At 46.9% G+C, this 20,784-nt stretch overlaps 1 protein-coding gene across 2 annotated transcripts in view; it reads right to left on the reverse strand.

Moving 5' to 3' along the window:
• Tbc1d30 (TBC1 domain family member 30) overlaps positions 1–20,784 on the reverse strand; it is a 78,638-nt gene that overhangs the window by 15,044 nt on the left and 42,810 nt on the right. For both annotated transcript variants that reach the window (XM_051170395.1, XM_051170394.1), the window contains 5 exons: positions 20,400–20,525; positions 17,786–17,971; positions 14,594–14,762; positions 12,580–12,748; positions 6,084–6,189 (listed from right to left, as the gene is read on the reverse strand). In XM_051170395.1, coding sequence (XP_051026352.1) covers positions 6,084–6,189; positions 12,580–12,748; positions 14,594–14,762; positions 17,786–17,971; positions 20,400–20,525 — 756 coding nt within the window. The remainder of the gene's footprint in view (positions 1–6,083; positions 6,190–12,579; positions 12,749–14,593; positions 14,763–17,785; positions 17,972–20,399; positions 20,526–20,784) is intronic.

Raw genomic sequence — 20,784 nt, forward strand, 5'->3', positions numbered from 1 at the left:
TTCTGTGTCTAACATTCCTTCATGCTAAGGAAAACCGACAACTCTATTTACTCTCTGAACCACCAGTGTGCATTTAAATAGACACTTATATTTAGGCCCTGTTGAAAAGGAATTATGTTTCCTTTTTCATTATTGACATGTTTTACAAGAAACATGAAAGCATAATGTATAAAGTTAGGCTTAGCTTATCTTCCCTCGGACGACAGGAGAACGGCTGCTGAGTCTCGCAGACCATCCAGAGCCCACGCATGCTTTTCCATCTAGGTTCTCAGAAGGCAGGACTGAAAGCCATCCCCTCTCCTAATGTCTAATTAAAAACTCAGGCTCCAGCACAGTTTCCATTCCTTCTGGCCACATCTAAACTGTCAGTTACCTGACATGTGGCGTATTCTTCAAATAAGGGTTTCATTTCTAGAAAGACATCTTTAGTTAGCATAAGGTGTGTTGGGTTATCGGCATTAACTGGGCCAGGTGTCAGGGTCACGGGGTCTCAGTCCTGGGTCAGCTACCAAACAACCAAGAACCTGGCACATGCCCACATGCCAACTACTAGTTTCCTCTGTAGGAGGTAACAGAAGTCCATTAGTTGTGACCCTACGCCTTCTTTCAAGCCAGTGCTATCCTAAGTGGACGAAAGCCTGTGCGCATCAGAAGTGCCCGTTGACCAGCATCTGCACTCCTGAGCTGTTTCTTATACACAGTCCACTTTGGAAGTCCTTGCTCCTGATCCAGCATTCTATGATTCTGCGTCAGTCTCTAGGTCAGTGGTCATGCGGTCTCTTCGGCCCCCTTTGCTGAGGGAAAAACACTCTAAGCAACCAGCTACGTGCTTAAGCACTCCACTGGGTGCTATAGAGAACACCACACAAAACCCCTTTCTTTAAAGAACCCATGTCTTCCTTAGGAGGTCCGCACCCTTCACAAAATAGCAAATAATGACAGACAATCTGCAGTTACTATTTTTTTTTCACAAAATTTATGCAATCAATTCTCCTGTTTCACATTTTTTTCCTTTTTTTATTATTAATTTATTCAAATTACATCTCGGTTGTTAGCCCATCCCTTGTATTCTCCGATTCCTCCCTCCCTCCCGCTTCCCCCCCATTCCCCTTCCCTATGTCTGTGACTGAGGGGGACCTCCTCCCCCTGTATATGCTCATAGGGTATCAAGTCTCTTCTTGGTGACCTATTATCCTTCCTCTGAGTGCCACCAGGTGTCCCCATCCAAGGGACATAGTCAAATATGGGGCATCAGAGTTTGTGTGAAAGTCAGATCTCCTTCTCCACTTAACGGTGGAGAATTTCCTGTCCATCGGCTAGTCTGGGTAGGGGTTCGAAGTTTACTGCCTATATTTTCCTTGGCTGGTGCCATAGTTTGAGGATGAATCCACACACATTTGGTCACTTGATTTTTGACAAAGAAGCCAAATCCATTCAATGGAAAAACGACAGCATCTTCAACAAATGGTGCTGGTCTAACTGGATGTCTACATGTAGAAAAATGCAATTAGACCCCTATTTGTCACCATGCACAAAACTCAAGTCGAAGTGGATTAAAGACCTCAACCTAAAACCAGAGACATTAATCCAGTTAGAGGAAAAAGTGGGGAAGAGTCTGGAACACATAGGCACAGGAGACAACTTCCTGAACAGAACACCAACAGCCCAGGCCTTAATGTCAACAATTAATAAATGGGACCTCATGAGGCTGAGAAGCTTCTGTAAGGCAGGTGACACTGTCAAGAGAACAAAGCGACAGCCTGCAGTTACTATTACACTGACTGCTGAACATCTTCAATACTGAAGATGTGTAGCACCAAAGGAGGCCTCGTCGCTGAGGGCTGAAGTAACAGAGAGGAGGTGGAAGACACAGGGGGACTAGCAGAATTGTCCTGAAGGGGGCATCAGCAGGCACATAGCCTACAGAGGCTTGGGCAAGGACAGAGCTGTGGCTCGAGTGAGAGACCCAGAGCAGAGGACCATATATAAAGGTTGGGGAAGCCCAGAGCACACCTCCGGGCATCCTGTCTGGAAACAAGCACCCCTTCCTCCCTCCCAAGTGCTAATTTCTCCTAAGCCAGAAACTCATGGTAGCCCCTGTCCCCCCCTATACACACACAACACCACTTTTTTTTCTCCCTCACCCCTATACCACGTGCACAGCACCATCTCGTTGCTTTCGCTTTGTACGGACTGTCTCTGCCCCATTCTTGTCCTCACCCTTCGCTGCCTCCCCGCAGGCCTTCCTGGTGTCAGGTTGGCCTTTTCGAATCTGTACTCCACAGATCGTTCCACACAGTTGACAGAAAACACAATTCAGGCCATTTTCCTCCCACCCTTAAAAATCTACAGATTGTTTTTTCCCTCAGCAAAGGGTCCGAAGAGACCCCATAACTGCAGGAAGCATGACCTCTGACCTAGAGACTGAGCCCACTGGCTTTCCTTTCCACTGGCTGGAGTCTTCCACAACCCCATGCCTGCAGATCAGACCATCATGGTGTGCCCCACTTGCCACGAGTCATTTCAGCACCACCCTTTATTCCTCCCTCGGCCACTGTTAAGATTTACGGTGACAGTTGGTTTTCAGGTTGACAAGGGGTTGACCTGTGGATCCCCACTGTCAGTCGGGCTGGGTTTAGAATCACATAGGAGACACGTCTCTGGACATGTCAATGTGGATGCTTCCAACCGTCATTTAGCTGAGGAAGGAAAGTCCACCCTGAGTGTGAACAGCATCACTCATGGGTTGGCATCCTAAACTGAATAAAAGAAAAGGTGTCTTCTCTGCTCCCAGATGTGAGAAACGCCAGTTGTGTCCTCCCGCCACCATGATCTCTGCTGTGCCTTCCCTGCCACGGCAGACTGTGCCCTTCTAACTATAACCCAAACCAAACTTTCTCTCGAGTTGCTTTTTGTCATATCTGTCCCAGCAGCAGGAAAAGCAAAGCCACCGACCGCCTATTGTCACTGCACAGGTGCTGCCAACACACATTGTCCTGTTTGCATCTCTGTTGTTGTGATAAACGTCATAACTAAAACCGGCTCTGAGGAAAGGGCTGACTTTACCTTACACTGTCAAAGTCCCTTGCCGAGGGAAGTCAGGGCAGGAACTCAAACAGAAACCTAGAAGCAAGAAATGATGCAGAGACCACAGAGGGACGCCACTCGCTGATGCACTCAGCGTACAATTTTATACAACCCAGAACCACCCACTCAGAAGCGGCACCACCCACAGAGGGCCGGGCCCTCCTGCATCAATTCTTAATCAAGAAAATGCCCCACAGATTTGCCTACAGGCCAATCTAGTGAAGGCATTTTCTTAACTGAGGTCTCCTCTTCCCAGATGACCCTAGCTGTATAAAGTTGAAAAAAAAAAAAGGCACACACATAAATGTTCCATATCCTATGTGTATAACCTCCATACACAGACACAGAACTAGACAGCTCCCATTCATCTTTAAAGGTGCCAGACATCAATTCCCTCATGAAAACACCTTCTGACTTCATATGCCTTCCCCCTACTCTCTCGGGGCCCTGGGGATTAACCCCTTTTTCTCCTCATCCCCACACATGCCTCTTGGGCTCAGCTCAGACTTCTTCCCACATGTAGCTCCAGTGTCTAAGCACGGTCCCTAACCTTTAGGGATGGTCAACAAATACTGGAGAAGTTTCTCCAGGGCCTAGAACCTGAGACCAGACCATTTTATTTATTACAGTTAGTGATGGCCTAGCACAGTTTCACACACCTGTTATTCCAGCACACAAGGTTGTGGCAGGAAGACTGTCCGGAGTTCATGGCCAGCCTGGGCTACATATAAAGACCTTGTCTCAACAGCAACAAAAAGTAACAAAGATACTGTGGTACAGCATTATCCTCTATCTAAACTGCCAGGCTTTGGGAGGTTCACTGATCCTGCTCATAAAAGGTCATCCCAGATGAACTTGCTGACTGTTGACATCCTGACATAGAAGAACAGGCCAGGGAGGGTCATGAGACCCTCACCTGAGTATCCAGCCACCCTCCCAACCAGTTGTATGCAATTCTGACCTAATTACATGTGGCCTCAGAGCCTTTGGCATAGGCTGGGCATACAATTAAGGAATAACTGGGGGGAGGGAGCTTGTCTACGAGGAGGGTCTTCATCCGTGCTGGGTGTAGACCCTCCAGACTGGCTGCTTCAACGTTACCCATGCTCTACCCATCATCCCTCACCTGTGCTCTGGGGGTATGCCTTAAAAACTCATTGGTTCCAACGAGGTAAACTTTGGCAGAATCAAACTTTGGTTTGTCATTGGACCCTTGTAAGAAGAGGGGTAAACACCGCCCCTCTCCTACCACTCCTACCCCAACCTCCAAGAAAAAACACCCACAACAGATGCCCAGAAGGTTACGGTTCATAGGAAAATTCAACAACTAAGTGACCAAAGCAAGAAGAGGAAGATCACTCTGGCAGCATAATGCTGAGAGACCACAGGAGGGCCCTCATCTACCAGTCTGCTTAACTCAGCAAACACTGCCTGAAAAGAAAAGGCAGACAGCAAACCATGGACTCTCAGTAAGTGCTTGCTTAGTGACTTAATAAACTTTTTGGAGCAACTCTCATCAAGAACAGAACGCCAAGCACAGAACTCGTCCCCAAGGACCTTGCAACCGTACAGAGGAAATAAGAGGCAGCAGAAGAGGTAGAATGAGGTCAAAGGTCTCGGGAGAGGCACAAATGAAAGCATGAAGTGAGCGCTTTTAGCTGAGATGGTGAGGGAGACTTCCTGAAGGAAGATACATGAGGTCAGGAGAAGCAAGACTGCACAGGGAGGGCAGCCATCCAGAGGGAGTGTGTTTGCAGGTGTGGCTTCAAGCGTGGAAAACAATCTGAGCCAGCATGAAGAGATGAAGAAGACAGCATACAAAAGGAATGAATAGGCACTGTGTCTGAGAGACAGAGACAGAGAGACAGAGACAGAGACAGGGAGAGACAGAGACAGGGAGAGACAGAGACACAGAGACAGAGACAGGGAGAGACAGAGACAGAGAGAGAGAGACAGAGACAGGGAGAGACAGAGACAGAGACAGAGACAGGGAGACAGAGAGACAGAGACAGGGAGAGACAGAGACAGAGACAGGGAGAGACAGAGACAGAGAGAGAGAAAGGGAGAGACAGAGACAGAGAGACAGAGATAGAGACAGAGAGAGAGAAAGGGAGAGACAGAGAGACACAAGGAGTGACAGGGAGGGAGGGAGGGAGGGAGGAAGGGAGGGAGGGAGGGAAGGAAGGAGAAACAAGTCCCAAAGGGAGCTGTGAATACAATCCACAATTAGTCAGGGACAAGCAGGAGTGACAGAAACACTAGAACAGAACAGAAGTGCTGGAAGGGATTGAGGACAAAACTGCTGTCCCAGAACCTAATGAGAAACATGTCAGAAAAACAACCAACCCCCACCCCATTGTCTCATACTGAAACTTGTAATTAAGACATGATACCGTTGGTTGAACATAAACCAAGATGCAGATTAACCTCCATCTCATACTTAGTAGCCCCCTTCCCCCTCATAACTACTTCATCCATTGTTGCCCCTTTTAACAAGTCTCAGGAGTGGGGCCAGCAACACGGCTCAGCAGGGAAGGGGCTTGCTGCAAAGGGCTCGCTACCAAAGTCTGACAAGCTTGGAACTCTCAGTGGAAGGAGAGAAACAGCTGTTGAAGGCTGTCTTCTGAGATGTGCCATGGTATGCATGTGTCCCCGTGTACACGCACCAAACAATAAAAGGAGGGCAGGGGGCTTCCTTTAACCTTCCAATCAGATTCCCAATAAAGACCTGATGATTTTGGTTTTTCCTTGCTTGTTTTTGCATCATGCCTAAACCCTTTTAGGCGACAAGTAGCCATTCATTTCTTCCTCTTGCAACAAAGATTCTTATCAAATCATAGATACTCTTGGCCAATGGGGGGCGGGCGAGGGCGGGCGCGGGAGGAACTCAGCCGCAGGACTGGCCAATGCATTTAGCCAAGGTGAGGTCTCGGAACATGAGCTGTCAGGCCCTTGGTCCTGGCTTCCCGTCCCAGACTCCACAGACTACCACTCACCTGCATGAGCTCGTGGCTCTGCAGCAGGCCATGCTCCAGCATCTCCTGGGTAAGGCGCCCCATGGTGCTGTAGAATTCATCTGCTGTTTCACAACACTCTATCTGCCTGGGTGAGAAAAGAGAAGGGATGAAGGAAGAGACTCGATCAGGGCGTTCGTGCTGTTGTGACAGGCCCGAGAACATGCACGGCGTCTTATCATCACATCAGTAAGCAGGGAGTACAAAGTCCTGCCACCCTTTCACGGCACAGCCTGCCATGGAGGAACACAGACACTACTGCCAAGGGCAAGGTGGTCATGGCCGTGCATGCCCGTCATGTCGATTATTAGGAAGGCTGACTCAGGAGGATCATTTGAGTTCAAGGGTTCGAGACCAACCCCAGGAAACACAGCAAGATCTAATTTTTTTTTTAATGTAAAGATAAAACAACACAAACACCAAAGGTAATCTTGAGGAAGTCATTATAGGACAGGTTCCTATCTTCTCTGTACAGCTCCCCGAGCTTCACAGCCCCAAAGGGCGTCTTTATTCTCCCCCTGTGGTACATTCTATGCATCACAATACACACCAGCGAGCAGAAATCAGAACCATGAAATTGGGACCTGAAGCAGTTATTGTCCCCTGTGGGAAGCTGGAAGACCTTAATCTGCAGGGGTGTCCCTAAGAGACTGAATCCAAACCACAGCAGTCAAGTTGAGAGGAAGGGAACTTGACATCCTGTCTACAGACTGTCCTCGAGGGCCTCACCGAATCCTTCGCAGGAGAGCAGCTGTCACCTGAGACCTACGAGACTGGTGAGACTTTAATGTCCTCTAAAGAGGAAGAAAAGGAATAACGCAAAACAGCAGGCTCTGGGTGTTTCCGACTGATCTATCGCAAAGGTTTCTGCACGGTAGTGGGATTCTAGTTGCCCACCAGCCGTAAGGCATGCCTCGACAGGCACCAGTGTTGGGCAGTTTTCACACAGTCACTCACAACACAAATGTAATGGGGAAAACCTCAGGCTCAAATCCCTTCAGCACCACTGTATAAATAAGAAAGTGAAATGAAGTGAGGAAGTGTGACTACAAAATACAGCAGGCCACGTAGACATGATCAAAAAAAATGGTTATTCCCACATAGGGTAAAAGAGGGGAGAAATGCAGACAATTTAAAAAAACACACATCTGTGGCTACCAGGTGCAAAGACCTGCTGTAGAAGATAGCAGACCTGTCTGGGGAACCTCTTGCTGTCCCCCAAAACCAACAGATGTTTATGGGGGGAGGGAGGGGAATCACTGCACAGCCAGAGGGATCCAATGAGAGGCAAAGGATGGGAGCTGCAGACAGACAGTCACAAAGGCCCTCTCTGCCTTCTGAGGCTCTCCAGGACACAAGTGGCCCAAAGGTTTTTAATAGGGGGTGGTGATGGGACAGCCATGCCCTGGGCAGAGTTGGCTTTGAGGTGGCTTGGCGTGTTTGGGCACAACTAGGAAGAGTGAGGAGGGTAGATGCTGAGTGCAGTGCGCTGAGGGAGTGTGCAGACACGAAACGTCACAGAGAGAGAGACAAAGGGCTGCTCGTGGCAGTGAGCTTGCAGGAAATCCAAAATGGTGCTTCTGAGTGCAAGGAAGGAATTCCAGGCTGCAAAGAGGAGGCAAAGAGAGGAGCCCCACAGACAACAACATAAGGCACAGGGTTATTTAGTTATTCATAGGCCTGAGGTTACCTCCACACAGCCGATGTTCTCCCAGTATCACATCTGTGGGGAAGCCTCACACGCACCAGAGTCCGAAGCTCCAGGCAGGAGCCTCAGCTCTGCTTCTCATTAGCTGCGCGACTGTGAACGAGTTAATTAACCTTCTCAGGATAATTTTCTCACTGGAAAAGACAGGGAGTAATAATCTCCCCTGCTCTGCGGGGCTATTGAAAGAACCGAATGAGGCAATAACCTCAAACTGCCTAACGTAATGACAGGCACTGCAGCACGGGATGGGTGCTGGTGGCCTTTCCTTGCTCCTCGCAAGCTGCACACTGAATAGATGTATAATTATCATGAGCAAAACCCCCTGAAACATTTACAATTCATAAACAGGAGCCATTTCTGAGCAGGGGATTTGCATAATGAAAAGCACAAACTCTAGAGCCAGGGTGCCTTGGTTCAAACCAGTGTCTCCCACTTACTAAATGGGTGATTTCAGGCAGCTCATTAAACCCTGTGCTTCAGCTCTCACATCTGTAGTGACCGTAGCAGGTTAAAGAGACGGCTCAGCAGCTAAAACCTCTTGCTGAGTTCAGTCCCCGGCACCCACCTCAACTAGCTCCCAACTGCCATTAATTCTAGCTCTAAGATAATTCAGCACCCTCCTCTGACATTGCTGAGCGTCTGTACACACCTCTCTCTCACACCCACACACACACACACACACACTTAAACACATGCGTACTCATACACATCTGCATATACATGCACACACACTCATATACACAGATGCTTACATGTATACACATTCACACACATATATACGCATTCTCATAAACATACACACATACACACATATAACACACACACTCACACACACATACACTCATATACATAAACACACATATACATGCACACACATATCACACACACACTCATACACACAATACATAATATACACACACATGTAAATATAATAAATTTTAAAATGAAGATGGTAAAACAACAACCCACGTAGGATGATGAAAAAGCATTAATGAGCTAACACATGCGGAGCACATGGAAGAATACCCACTTAGGGCGCTCAGCGAGTGCCTGCTCTTCCCTGCAGAAATCATGATTTCACCAGGGATAATCCTGATACCACCCTAGGAATAAATTCTTGTGTGACAGCAAGTGAGTAGCGGGGAGCAGGAGGATCACTCGCTCTGTTCCTGCCTCATCATTGAGGCCTAACAGGAAGTGACCAGCACTGAGCCATCATGCAGAACTGTCCTCTCCTATTTGAATGCTATAGAAGATGACCCAGTGATGGACCAGCACACTCAGAAAGGTGCAGTGTGACGCAGGCTGGAAACGCGTGAGTGAAGAAGAAGGGCGTGTAGGGGGAAGCGGAAGGATAAGTAAATGGTCCAGCGAAGCTCACAGCAGTGAATTTGTTGGCTTGTCTGGAAATCATCATACAGCGAAATAAAGGCAAACGAAGCCAGCTACATGATGTTTACAAATACATACATTCATGAGTTTTTGAACCCTCAAATGGATAGTTGCTGGATCTCTCCTTCTTAAAAATACCTTGCAGAAACAAGTTATAAATAAAAAGGCTATTCGGGTGTGGTGGCGCACGCCTTTAATCCCAGCACTTGAGAGGCAGAGGCAGGTGGATCTCTGTGAGTTCAAGACCAGCCTAGGCTACAAAGCAAGGCCAAGACAGCTAAGATAACATAGAGAAACCTTGCCTCAAAAAACCAAAACAATAATAATAATAATAATGCTAAATAAAAACTTTTAAAACAGAGAAGGCAAGATGGCTGGAGGGGGGAGGATCTTGCTGACAAGCCTGACAAGCTGAGCTCCATTCTCAGAACACAAATGGTATAAGAAGTCTTCTAGGCAACACACACACGCCACAGCACCAAGCACCAGGCACATGCAGACACATAGATAAGTACGTGTAACGTAAACAGTACACTGCCACTGGTGTATTGGTTTTCTGACATTACTCAAGCCATTCACTGGAAATTTCTCCACTTCTTAGGTTTACTATAAATGAGCAGAAACATGCCCTCTTTCTCACCTGTACTAGTAAGAAGGGTAAGTGAGATTTGGTTGGTATTATGTTCTGGCAGAACCCGATTTTACCGTTTTAGTAATTCCTTAAAATTCCATTCCTTAGGATGATGAGGAAGCACCTTGTAGTGTACTACTGACTGTACAAGCACACCTTCTCCGCTGACTGTACAAACACACCTTCTCCGCTGACTGTACAAACACACCTTCTCCACTGACTATACAAACACACCTTCTCCGCTGACTGTACAAACACACCTTCTCCGCTGACTATACAAACACACCTTCTCCGCTGACTGTACAAGCACACCTTCTCCACTGACTGTACAAGCACACCTTCTCCGCTGACTGTACAAACACACCTTCTCCGCTGACTGTACAAGCACACCTTCTCCACTGACTATACAAACACACCTTCTCCACTGACTGTACAAACACACCTTCTCCACTGACTGTACAAGCACACCTTCTCCGCTGACTGTACAAGCACACCTTCTCCGCTGACTGTACAAGCACACCTTCTCCGCTGACTGTACAAACACACCGTCTCCGCTGACTGTACAAGCACACCTTCTCCGCTGACGGTACAAACACACCTTCTCCGCTGACTATACAAACACACCTTCTCCGCTGACGGTACAAACACACCTTCTCCGCTGACTGTACAAGCACACCTTCTCCGCTGACTGTACAAACACACCTTCTCCGCTGACTATACAAACACACCTTCTCCGCTGACTGTACAAGCACACCTTCTCCGCTGACTGTACAAGCACACCTTCTCCGCTGACTGTACAAGCACACCTTCTCCGCTGACGGTACAAACACACCTTCTCCGCTGACTGTACAAGCACACCTTCTCCGCTGACTGTACAAACACACCTTCTCCGCTGACTGTACAAGCACACCTTCTCCGCTGACTGTACAAACACACCTTCTCCGCTGACTGTACAAGCACACCTTCTCCGCTGACTGTACAAACACACCGTCTCCGCTGACTGTACAAGCACACCTTCTCCGCTGACTGTACAAGCACACCTTCTCCGCTGACGGTACAAACACACCTTCTCCGCTGACTGTACAAACACACCTTCTCCGCTGACTGTACAAGCACACCTTCTCCGCTGACTGTACAAACACACCGTCTCCGCTGACTGTACAAGCACACCTTCTCCGCTGACTGTACAAGCACACCTTCTCCGCTGACTGTACAAACACACCTTCTCCGCTGACTGTACAAGCACACCTTCTCCACTGACTGTACAAGCACACCTTCTCCGCTGACGGTACAAACACACCTTCTCCGCTGACTGTACAAACACACCTTCTCCGCTGACTGTACAAGCACACCTTCTCCGCTGACGGTACAAACACACCTTCTCCGCTGACGGTACAAACACACCTTCTCCGCTGACTGTACAAACACACCTTCTCCGCTGACTGTACAAACACACCTTCTCCGCTGACTGTACAAGCACACCTTCTCCGCTGACTGTACAAAACACACCTTCTCCGCTGACTATACAAACACACCTTCTCCACTGACTATACAAACACACCTTCTCCACTGACTGTACAAACACACCTTCTCCGCTGACTGTACAAACACACCTTCTCCACTGACTATACAAACACACCTTCTCCACTGACTGTACAAACACACCTTCTCCGCTGACTGTACAAACACACCTTCTCCGCTGACTGTACAAACACACCTTCTCCGCTGACTGTACAAACACACCTTCTCCGCTGACTGTACAAACACACCTTCTCCGCTGACTGTACAAACACACCGTCTCCGCTGACTGTACAAACACACCTTCTCCAATGACTGTACAAGCACACCTTCTCCAATGACTGTACAAGCACACCTTCTCCAATGACTGTACAAGCACACCTCTACTGACTGTTCAAACACACCTTCTGTACTGAATATAAAGCATACCTTCTCTACTGGCTGTACAAACATAGATACACCTTTTCCTGCTGACGGTACAAGCACAGGTACACAGTCTCTACCGACTGTACAAGCACAGGTACAGCTTCTCTACTGGCTGTACAAGCATAGATACACCTTCCCCACTGACTGTACAAGCACAGGTACAGCTTCTCTACTGGCTGTACAAGCATAGATACACCTCTCTACTGATTGTACAAGCACAGGTACAGCTTCTCCACTGACTGTACAAGTAGAGACACATACTCTCCTACTGAGTGTACAGGCACCAGTACACTTCATACAGGGGATCTCATTTAATTTTATCACAGCTCTAACGTCAGAACAAAGTAAATAATAAAGACTCATAAATAATCCAAGAGCCAGGTGTAGTGACGCACGCCTATAATCCCAGCACTTGGGGGTTGGGAGTAGAAGCTAGGAGATCAGGAGTTAAAGGTCATTCTACACTAGATAAAACTCTATCTCAGAAAGGAAAAAAGAAAATTAAATAATCCCAGTTGTGATATGCAGCAGTAAATCTGCCTATTTCTTTACAGATACAGCCCCCTTCCTCTTCCACTGGAGTGTACAGAAAGCCCCCATGAGGAAGGGGTCTGATACTGAGGCGAGGAATCTAGAAGACACCTGCCCATCCCTGAATAGATTCCCTTTCTCCCAGAGAAACCAAGGAGCCAGCTGAGGCTTGTGGACGCAAACAGCTCACAGCTCTCTTTCTCACACATGTGCTTTGCACTGAAGAGCCCAAGGACAGCCAGCAGCAGAGGACAGACAAGGAAATCACTTACTCTCCCAGTTTAGCCCAGATAGCCAGCGACACCCTCAGGATGATCTCTGAACCTTCGAAGAAGACTGAATCCCAGATCTTCAAAACCGTGTGGTTAGGGAGGCACGTGGCGAAGAGCGTGAGAAACCACTGCATGGTGAAGACGTTGGTGAGCGGGGGCTCGTAGCCGCCTGAAACCAATCAACACAGGAGTCCTTGAGAGCTGGGAACCGTGAGGCGCCCAGCCACCCAAGCAGCGCTGCTCCCAGCTGTTCCTTCACATCCCTCAGCGGGTTTCTTCCTTCCCCCCGCCCATGTTTCTAGAAGAAACACTTTTAGTAGAAAACTCCAAGACATGAGAGCCATCAATCCTTTGCCATACTTCAGGAGTTTTTACCTGAACTAGATCTGGATCTACTTATTGAAGCCCGCTTAAAATTAAGGAGAAAGTCTTCCTCATCAAAAACATAGTGAAAACAACCCATTGCATCTCCTCATATACAAACGCTGAGGGCTGGTGCTTGAAAAAAAAAAAAAAACAAAAAACAAAAAACAAACAAAAATAAATAAATAAAACAAAAAAATGCCCACAGACTTTCAAAATCTTGTAGTTCCCACTTTAATTCAAATGCAGCTATTAGGGCTAAAATTGCTTATTATAAATTACTTATCTCTTAAGTTATATAATTCCCAGATCACAATAGAATGAAACAGAAAATAAGTGGGAAAAAAAATTCCAAAATATTTAGATGCTAAAACAACTTTCAATTCAAAAATATTTTAAACTAAGTGATACACCACTTTAGAGACAGACCCATCCTGTTTTGAAATTTTTGGATTCACTAAAAGCTCACTATTCCTTTCCACTTTGAGTGACTATAAATGTCTATTCAGTTTTTACACTGATCCTTCCAATGATAGTACAACTATTTTATATATATGTGTGTGTGTGTGTGTTCCTGAACTCGTTTTCTTCTTCTCTCCCATGAACCAATATTTGCCCAGAGACTTGAGGAACACACAGATGTCAATAACTTGTGTCTGTCACTACCATGAAGACACAATTATGCTGTAACTAGATTACACAAGAAGCTTATTAGAGATGCTCAGCTGTCTCTAAAACCTCCTCTGTATTTTAATAACAACTAGATCTTCAAAACCCTTAAATACAGCTGGGCATGTTGATACAAACTTGTAAGTTCAGCACCAAGAAGCTGAGGCAGGAGGATTTCTGCTAAGTCTGAGGTCACCATGGGATGTACAGTGAGACCCTGTCTCAAAAACAACAACATTCTTTAATGTGTCCCCTATTATTTTATTTCATTTCATCTCACTTTTTTTCTTTTTGTGATGCAAGGGATGGAACCTGGGGCCCTGGAACATGCGGGTAATAAACACCATCGCTGGGCTGCAAACCCAGCCCTGTGCTCCCAGCTTTAAATGTGCACATCAGGCCAGAGTGCTCGCATAGTCCACCATGGCAAGTGGCAATCAAACAGAACAGCAAACACTGACTGTTCTCTCTGCTGTTCAGAGAACACAATTGCAGAAGCACACCAAGTGGGCACAGGATGGCTGGGACAACTCCCACTACCAGCCAGTGACCTCCACCCCCCACCCCAGAGCCTCTCCTCCATAACCTTCTGCCAAGGTCACAGTCTGGCCCAGAGTGCACCCCAGCTCAGTTTTAAAGACGTCCCTCTGGTCTGGTGCAGTTCAGTTTAACTGATAAGCAGACGTGTACACCACTCTCCACCTACAGTTGGGCAATGCTGACACTGATCTGGACCGGACGCAGAGCTCAATTCTTAACCGGCTACCTGGCCGTGTCTAGTGAAAGTTTTGGCGGCACGTGGCCCCACATATTTTCAATTTTGTGTCTGTTCTCTGGAGATGAAGGTTTGATTACGCCACACTCCAAACAGAAATACCCCTGGCAACCTGTCTCCATCCAGAGCTTAAACTCATACACACACAGAGCAGAACAAGCCAAGCCAAACACATTGGGAAATGCAACAGCCGCGCGCCAGTCTCACCTCCACTCTCTTTGTTTGCCGTTCTCTGAAGGGCGTCAAGGTGCAGTGACAGTTCAGGGAGCTTCATCCTCAGAAGGTCTCTGAAGACAGCCATATCCACAGACAGTGCCCGGAGGTTATCAACAAAGTAACTTTCAGGGAGTACCTTATCAATCAGGTAAATCATAATCTTAAAAAAAAAGAAAGAAAAAGATAGCAAGACCGCTTCATAGCCACCAGGACCCCAGCATGCCCAAAATAAAAAGCACATCAAGATGAACGCAGTCGGCCAAAGCACACATTCCTCCCGATGCGTCAGAAACCAATTCTGGACTCACCTACACTCCCTGCAAGAAGCAGGCGGCATAATTATCTAAGTAACCCAAAGTCAGCTGTGCTGTGAAGTTTCTAGAAGGGCTGCCAGACCTGGTTCACCCCACATATAGCTGCGATTATGCAATGCTCAGCCTCATGGAGACATGAGAAGGCAAGAGCGCCCTGCACTCAGCGGGCACCTGCATCCTGGCTCCTGATGTCATTGGTTTTTACAATCTGGATATGAAAGCCCCAAGATCTGGCCTGTCATAAAACACTCACACTGAGACAGGCCTCGAGATGTACTCTCAGCCACCTGGGCTACCAGAGTGACTGACACTGGCTTTAGGAAACAGAACAAGGTTTTGTTTGCACACTTGGTGCCTTTTTAAAACCGGCTTCTCTCATAGCCCTGTCACATGAGTTCCTCAAATTACCGGAGTCTTCTGATCGCTATACTTGAATTGCTTTTCTAAAATGTCAAAAGCCACTCAAATGACCCAACAAAGCACATATCAGTTCTGTAATAGCCTTTCTCAGTCTGCTTGAATGCTGTCATGCACGCCGCCCCCCACCCACCCACCCACCAGTCCCCACTAACTCCCTAAAATCCACCTCACTCCCCAGGACGCCAGAAAAGCAAAGAGCAAAACAGAACACTTCCTGATTTAGACATGCAGATTACATCTGAGAAAGAATACTAACGCTGGCCGACTGAATGCGTAAAATAATCCTTTTGTTGTTGTTGTGACCGGGCTAGCTTCAGACTCACACAGACATCCTCCTGTCTCTGCCTCCCAAGTGCTGGGATAGACGCGTGCTACCGTGTTCAGCTAAAACTGCTCTCTCGTTTAGAGCGCCCCAGAGTCAGGTGTTGAACCCATTGCTGCCTTTCGGCTCCCCATCACCACCTTCTAGATGAGTAAGTAATATAGCTTCGAAGCTATCGCCTTCGATACATAAACAGAAAGGGTGAGAAGGTGAATTCATTTCAGGCTGGGTTTATAACTAAGTCTACCGTGATGTGTATAAAACCAGGAGGAACATTTGTTTATTTTTCCATATCTCCGAGATACTCCCTGCAGTCAAGCAGCGGGGGTGGACTGGGGGGAAAGGCCTGAATGCAAAGATCAGATGGAATACATCACAAACGCTGCAGTCAACATGAGTGTGAAGGTTCGACTATGAACTGGAGACTCACCCTGCCCTGAGCAACTGAGGCACTGGTGCCCCTCCACATTGGCAAGCCTTCATTTTTCATACATACTCTGTAGTGGTTTTGAATTCGCACGGCCCCCATAGCTCATATATTTGAATGTTTCGTTCCCAGCTGGCAGACTGTTTAGAAAGAAGTAGGAGCTGTGGCCTTGTTGAAGGAGGCGTGTCCCCCAGGGGTGCGCTGTGAGGGCTCAAAAGCTCAGGCCAGGCCCAGTCAGTCAGTGCCTCTGTCTCTCTCTGTCTCTCCATCTCTTGCCATCTGTCTCTCTCTGTCTCCCTCCTTCCCTCTCTCCCACCTGCTCTCAGCTGCTATTCCATTACCATTCTGGCCTGCCTGCCACCATGCGCCTCCTATGATGGTCATGGACTAACCCTTGGAAGCTACAACCAAGCCCTAATTAAATGCTTTCCTTTATAAGAGTTGCCTTGGTCATGGAGTCCCTTCACAGGAGTAGAGCGGTGACTAAGACAGACCCATCTGTGGTGACTTACCCACTCACAGTCAGACCTCTCATCTTACACAACTAGTGTTGGCAGAATTGCTTTCAACTAAAACAGGTCTTAGACATCAAAGATTCATTTCATACACATTCTCCATGCAGACACCTCCCAGAGATATGTCTACTTATGTCCTATACGCCTTGTGCTAGTGTGTGTGTGTGTGTGTGTGTGTGTGTGTGTGTGTGTTGTCTGTCTGTGTCTCTGTCTATCTGCTGTGTCTCTATCTTAGTCTCCCTGCAACTCCCCTCTCTCTGTTGACAAGGTCTCTAGCTTTGGCTAGCCTTGAACTCATTATGTGGCAGAGTATGGTCTTGAACTCCTCCTGATGCCCCAGCCTCCACTCCCAAGTATTAGAACTGTGGACGTACACTAGCACACCTGGCCTATGCAGGGCTCAGAACTGAACTTTGTGAAGGTTAGGTAAGCACTCTGCCACCTGAGCGGAAGCCCTGGCCTGGTAGTCACTTGCATAAGCCCTTCTCCCTGGGATATAAACTGACCTGGTGACCATGGGAATGGAAAAACAATGGCCATCACACGGGACATTTGCCTGCAAATCTATAACCTCCTCTCCCTTGCTCACTCTGAGGAAAATCAGGCTCCAGCCTGAGATGGAGGACTTTACATAGCAAGGAACTATAAGGCCTTCAGCCAACCACCACCAAACACCTGAGACCACTCAGTTCAACAGCCTGTGAGGAACTCCTTGCCAATGACCACATAAACATAGTCAGCTAACTCTCTTGCCATTTGAGCCTTCAAATAGAGTTCCAACAGCCACCATCATGAATGCCAGAGTGATGTGCCCCTGAGCTGGCTCTGCCATGGCCAGATTTCTCAGTCAAAGAAATTGTGAAGTAATATAATACCTGTGTTAAGATCACCTAATTTGTTATACACACACACACACACACACACACACACACAGAGAGAGAGAGAGAGAGAGAGAGAGAGAGAGAGGAGAATTGACATAATCAATACTTAACCTGCTTTCAAAGTGTCTTATGGGAGTGGAATCGTTCCTAGTTGACAGCTACCGCTGTCTGTCATGAGATACGGCTCTACCAGATGATACGCCCTATCACAGGTCATCACGAAGGGATTGGGAGGGGAGAGGCATCAAAGGAACGAGCTACGGCCCCAAGCTCTGCAGCTGCCCTGGTCCGAACTGATACTCACTTTCAGTGCGTCTCCCTCGTTGCCCTCCATCACTTCCAGAATCAAGGCAGCCAGGATGTTGAAGCCTTGGCAGTACCCGACGTTCTTGTTCCACCGGGCGTAGGCCAACAGCACCCTCTTTAGCACCACCCTGTCTTGCTCCGCCTCCTGGCCACAGTAGGAACTGCAGCCCGTACGATGCAGGTCCTAAGAAGGGAGGGGAAATGATTTTTAAATACCTACTGCTTGGTTTGGATCCCTGCTACTTCTTCCTGGGCCCCGTGGAGCAAGCGGCATTGCTCCACTGCACACCTTCCCACCATGATGGCTGGCCACCACAGATGCAAAACAACGGGTCAAAAGACCTCCCAGGCAGTAAGCCGATAAATCTCGTCTCCTTGTGAACTGCCTGTCTCGGGTATTTTGTCACAGCTTGATCACAGAGATTGAAAGCCGACTAACAAAACTCCTAATACTCCCTCAGGGGGAAAAAATACCTAAGTATTTTCTTCACTTCGCCTTTTAGCTTTATCAGCATGGATATTGGTTTTTGTTTTTAATTTATAAGCAACTTATACACATGAGCCAAAGCACTCTTCTGAACTTCTCTTTTCCTACTGCTTTCAACTATGCAATCTGAGAAAGAGTCACAAGGATAAGTTTAGTCAGGCAAACATTCTTAAGAGTGTTTCCAGAATCAACACAAAAAGTTCCCCAATTAACAAAACTCCACTATCATCTCATGTAAATTGAGAGCCTCTTGTGCATTAGTGATACATACATATATACATATATTTATAGTCGTTTCAACATATAGCAAGAGCGCTAACATTAGTCCTTTGAACAGAATACGGTTATTAGATTTAGCTGCTTAAAGCTCCACTACTAAAGACTAATATTAAAATAGCACCCTTTATTACACAGACAAATCATCCTATGCAAATTAGTCTATACATTTCTACAATGTGGATAATAACACCGGCTGCACTTTAATATGCAATGAAGCTAATATCTATAATTTAAGTGCCAAGATGAGACTGTAGTCTTCAAGAGAGAAGATCATTTTACTGACAAAGCATTTGCTTCAATAAAAGGAATAAAAGATTCTTTTTAATAACATGGTTATAAAATGTGTGTTGCCTAAACGGGTCTGGATGGTGGCCTCCTTTAATGTCAGCACACTCAGGAAGGGAGACAGGAAGATTTCTGTGAGTCCACGGAGAGCCTGGTATCTATGTAGTGAGTTCCAAGCCAACCAGGGTTACACAGTGAGACCCTGTCTCAAAAAAACAAAGAAAGAAAGAAAGAGGCTGGACATGGTTCAGAGGTCGGGAATGTTGGCTGCTCTTCCAGAGGATATGGGTTCAATTCCAAGCATCCACATGGTGGTTTATAACTGATTGTAATGTAAGTTCCAAAGGATTCATTGCCTTCACCTGGCTTCTGCAGGTACCAGTGACAGCGGTGCACAGACACACACACTGGCAAACCCCCATACACACGAGATAAGATCACCAGTGACAGTGGTGCACAGACACACACACACTGGCAAACCCCCATACACACAAGATGAGATCACCAGTGACAGTGGTGCACAGACACACACGCTGGCAAACACCCATACACACAAGATGAGATCACCAGTGACAGTGGTGCACAGACACACACGCTGGCAAACACCCATACACATGAGATGAGATCATTTTTAAGTGCATTGTCTTAATTCATAGGTTAAACAGAAAGGGAATATTTCAAATACGAAATTTTGTCTCTGTAAAACCTATGCTGAAATTCCAAATAAAGCACTGAGATGTGGGTAATGCAAAGGGTTTCAGTATGCAATGTGCAGTGCCATGGGTTTTCAAAAATGTTCATTTGGAACAAACCAAGTTAGATCAGAAAATAGCTCATTTTAGTTTGTTCTTCCTCCTTTTAAGAAATGGATTTAAACGTGCCAACACATTAGCCATCTTGTGGTGGCCAAAATGCAGATGAGACAGCCTTCCCTTTACAATCCCAGCTTAGAATCCCTCTGCGGAACACTCATAAAAGCAAAGCTCATGTGCCTGAGCCTTATGTACAAAGATTATTCTGGTACCAAATGAAGTCAACATCCTTGGCTCTTAGCACCAGGCTCTAATCACTGAAGGGATGCAGGTGGTGCAACCACAGCTGCCCCATAGCTGGTGAGAACGCTAGACACAGATCCAGCAACCAGCCTAACCATAAATTAACAGCTAGGCCAGCAAAAGCTCCATAAGAGCCCAATGTTGCTAATATGAAATATGCTCACCTTGAAATGTCTCAGTCTGATGACTTGGATGTAAAAGTACCATTGGTCTCCCTGACCCATACTAAGGAAAATAAAAAGGGAATTTCTCCTATTGTGTAACAAAATCAGATGAACTGAGTATGTGTGGAAGCTCGCTCACATTTTCCTCTTACTGGCAACATTTAAACTTAAGAATGCAAAGGCGCAGGCAAGTTCTCCATACAAAAGCTACTAACGGACAGAATGAGGAGGCGGCAGATCGTGCGTAGATGTTCAGACCTGGACGTAGAGGTCTAGGAAATGTTTGCGTCCCGGAGTCCCTCTTACTACATTAGCACAGGAAGCCAAGTCCAGGGGCTTTACCTTGACTATCTGAATTCCCATCGAGTCATCATCAGGGTTGCTTCTCTCGTTGAAAGTGAAGCGCATAGTTTTGTCCCAGTCGATGGCTATACTGTGCAAATAGTGATCTGCCAGGGTCAGCCAAACCTAAAGGGTTCCATAAACAAAGAAGACCGGTAAGGAAAAACATCTTGCTTTTATTCGAAAACTAGGATTGCATCGAGGAAGGACTTAGAACTGTGTGGAGGCCAGGGCTAGCTCATGCATCCAAGCCTGTACGCCGTACTAAAGTGAACCCTGTGGGGCCTTTCATTCTTTCTTGCAATAAAGATTTGTTAAGTTCCTACTATGTGCCAAGTAACAATCTAATCACTGGGGGTAGGGGGTAACCATATTTTTTTTTCAT

The sequence above is a fragment of the Acomys russatus genome, chromosome 28, assembly GCF_903995435.1.
Source record: "Acomys russatus chromosome 28, mAcoRus1.1, whole genome shotgun sequence".
In the NCBI taxonomy this organism is placed as follows: domain Eukaryota; kingdom Metazoa; phylum Chordata; class Mammalia; order Rodentia; family Muridae; genus Acomys; species Acomys russatus.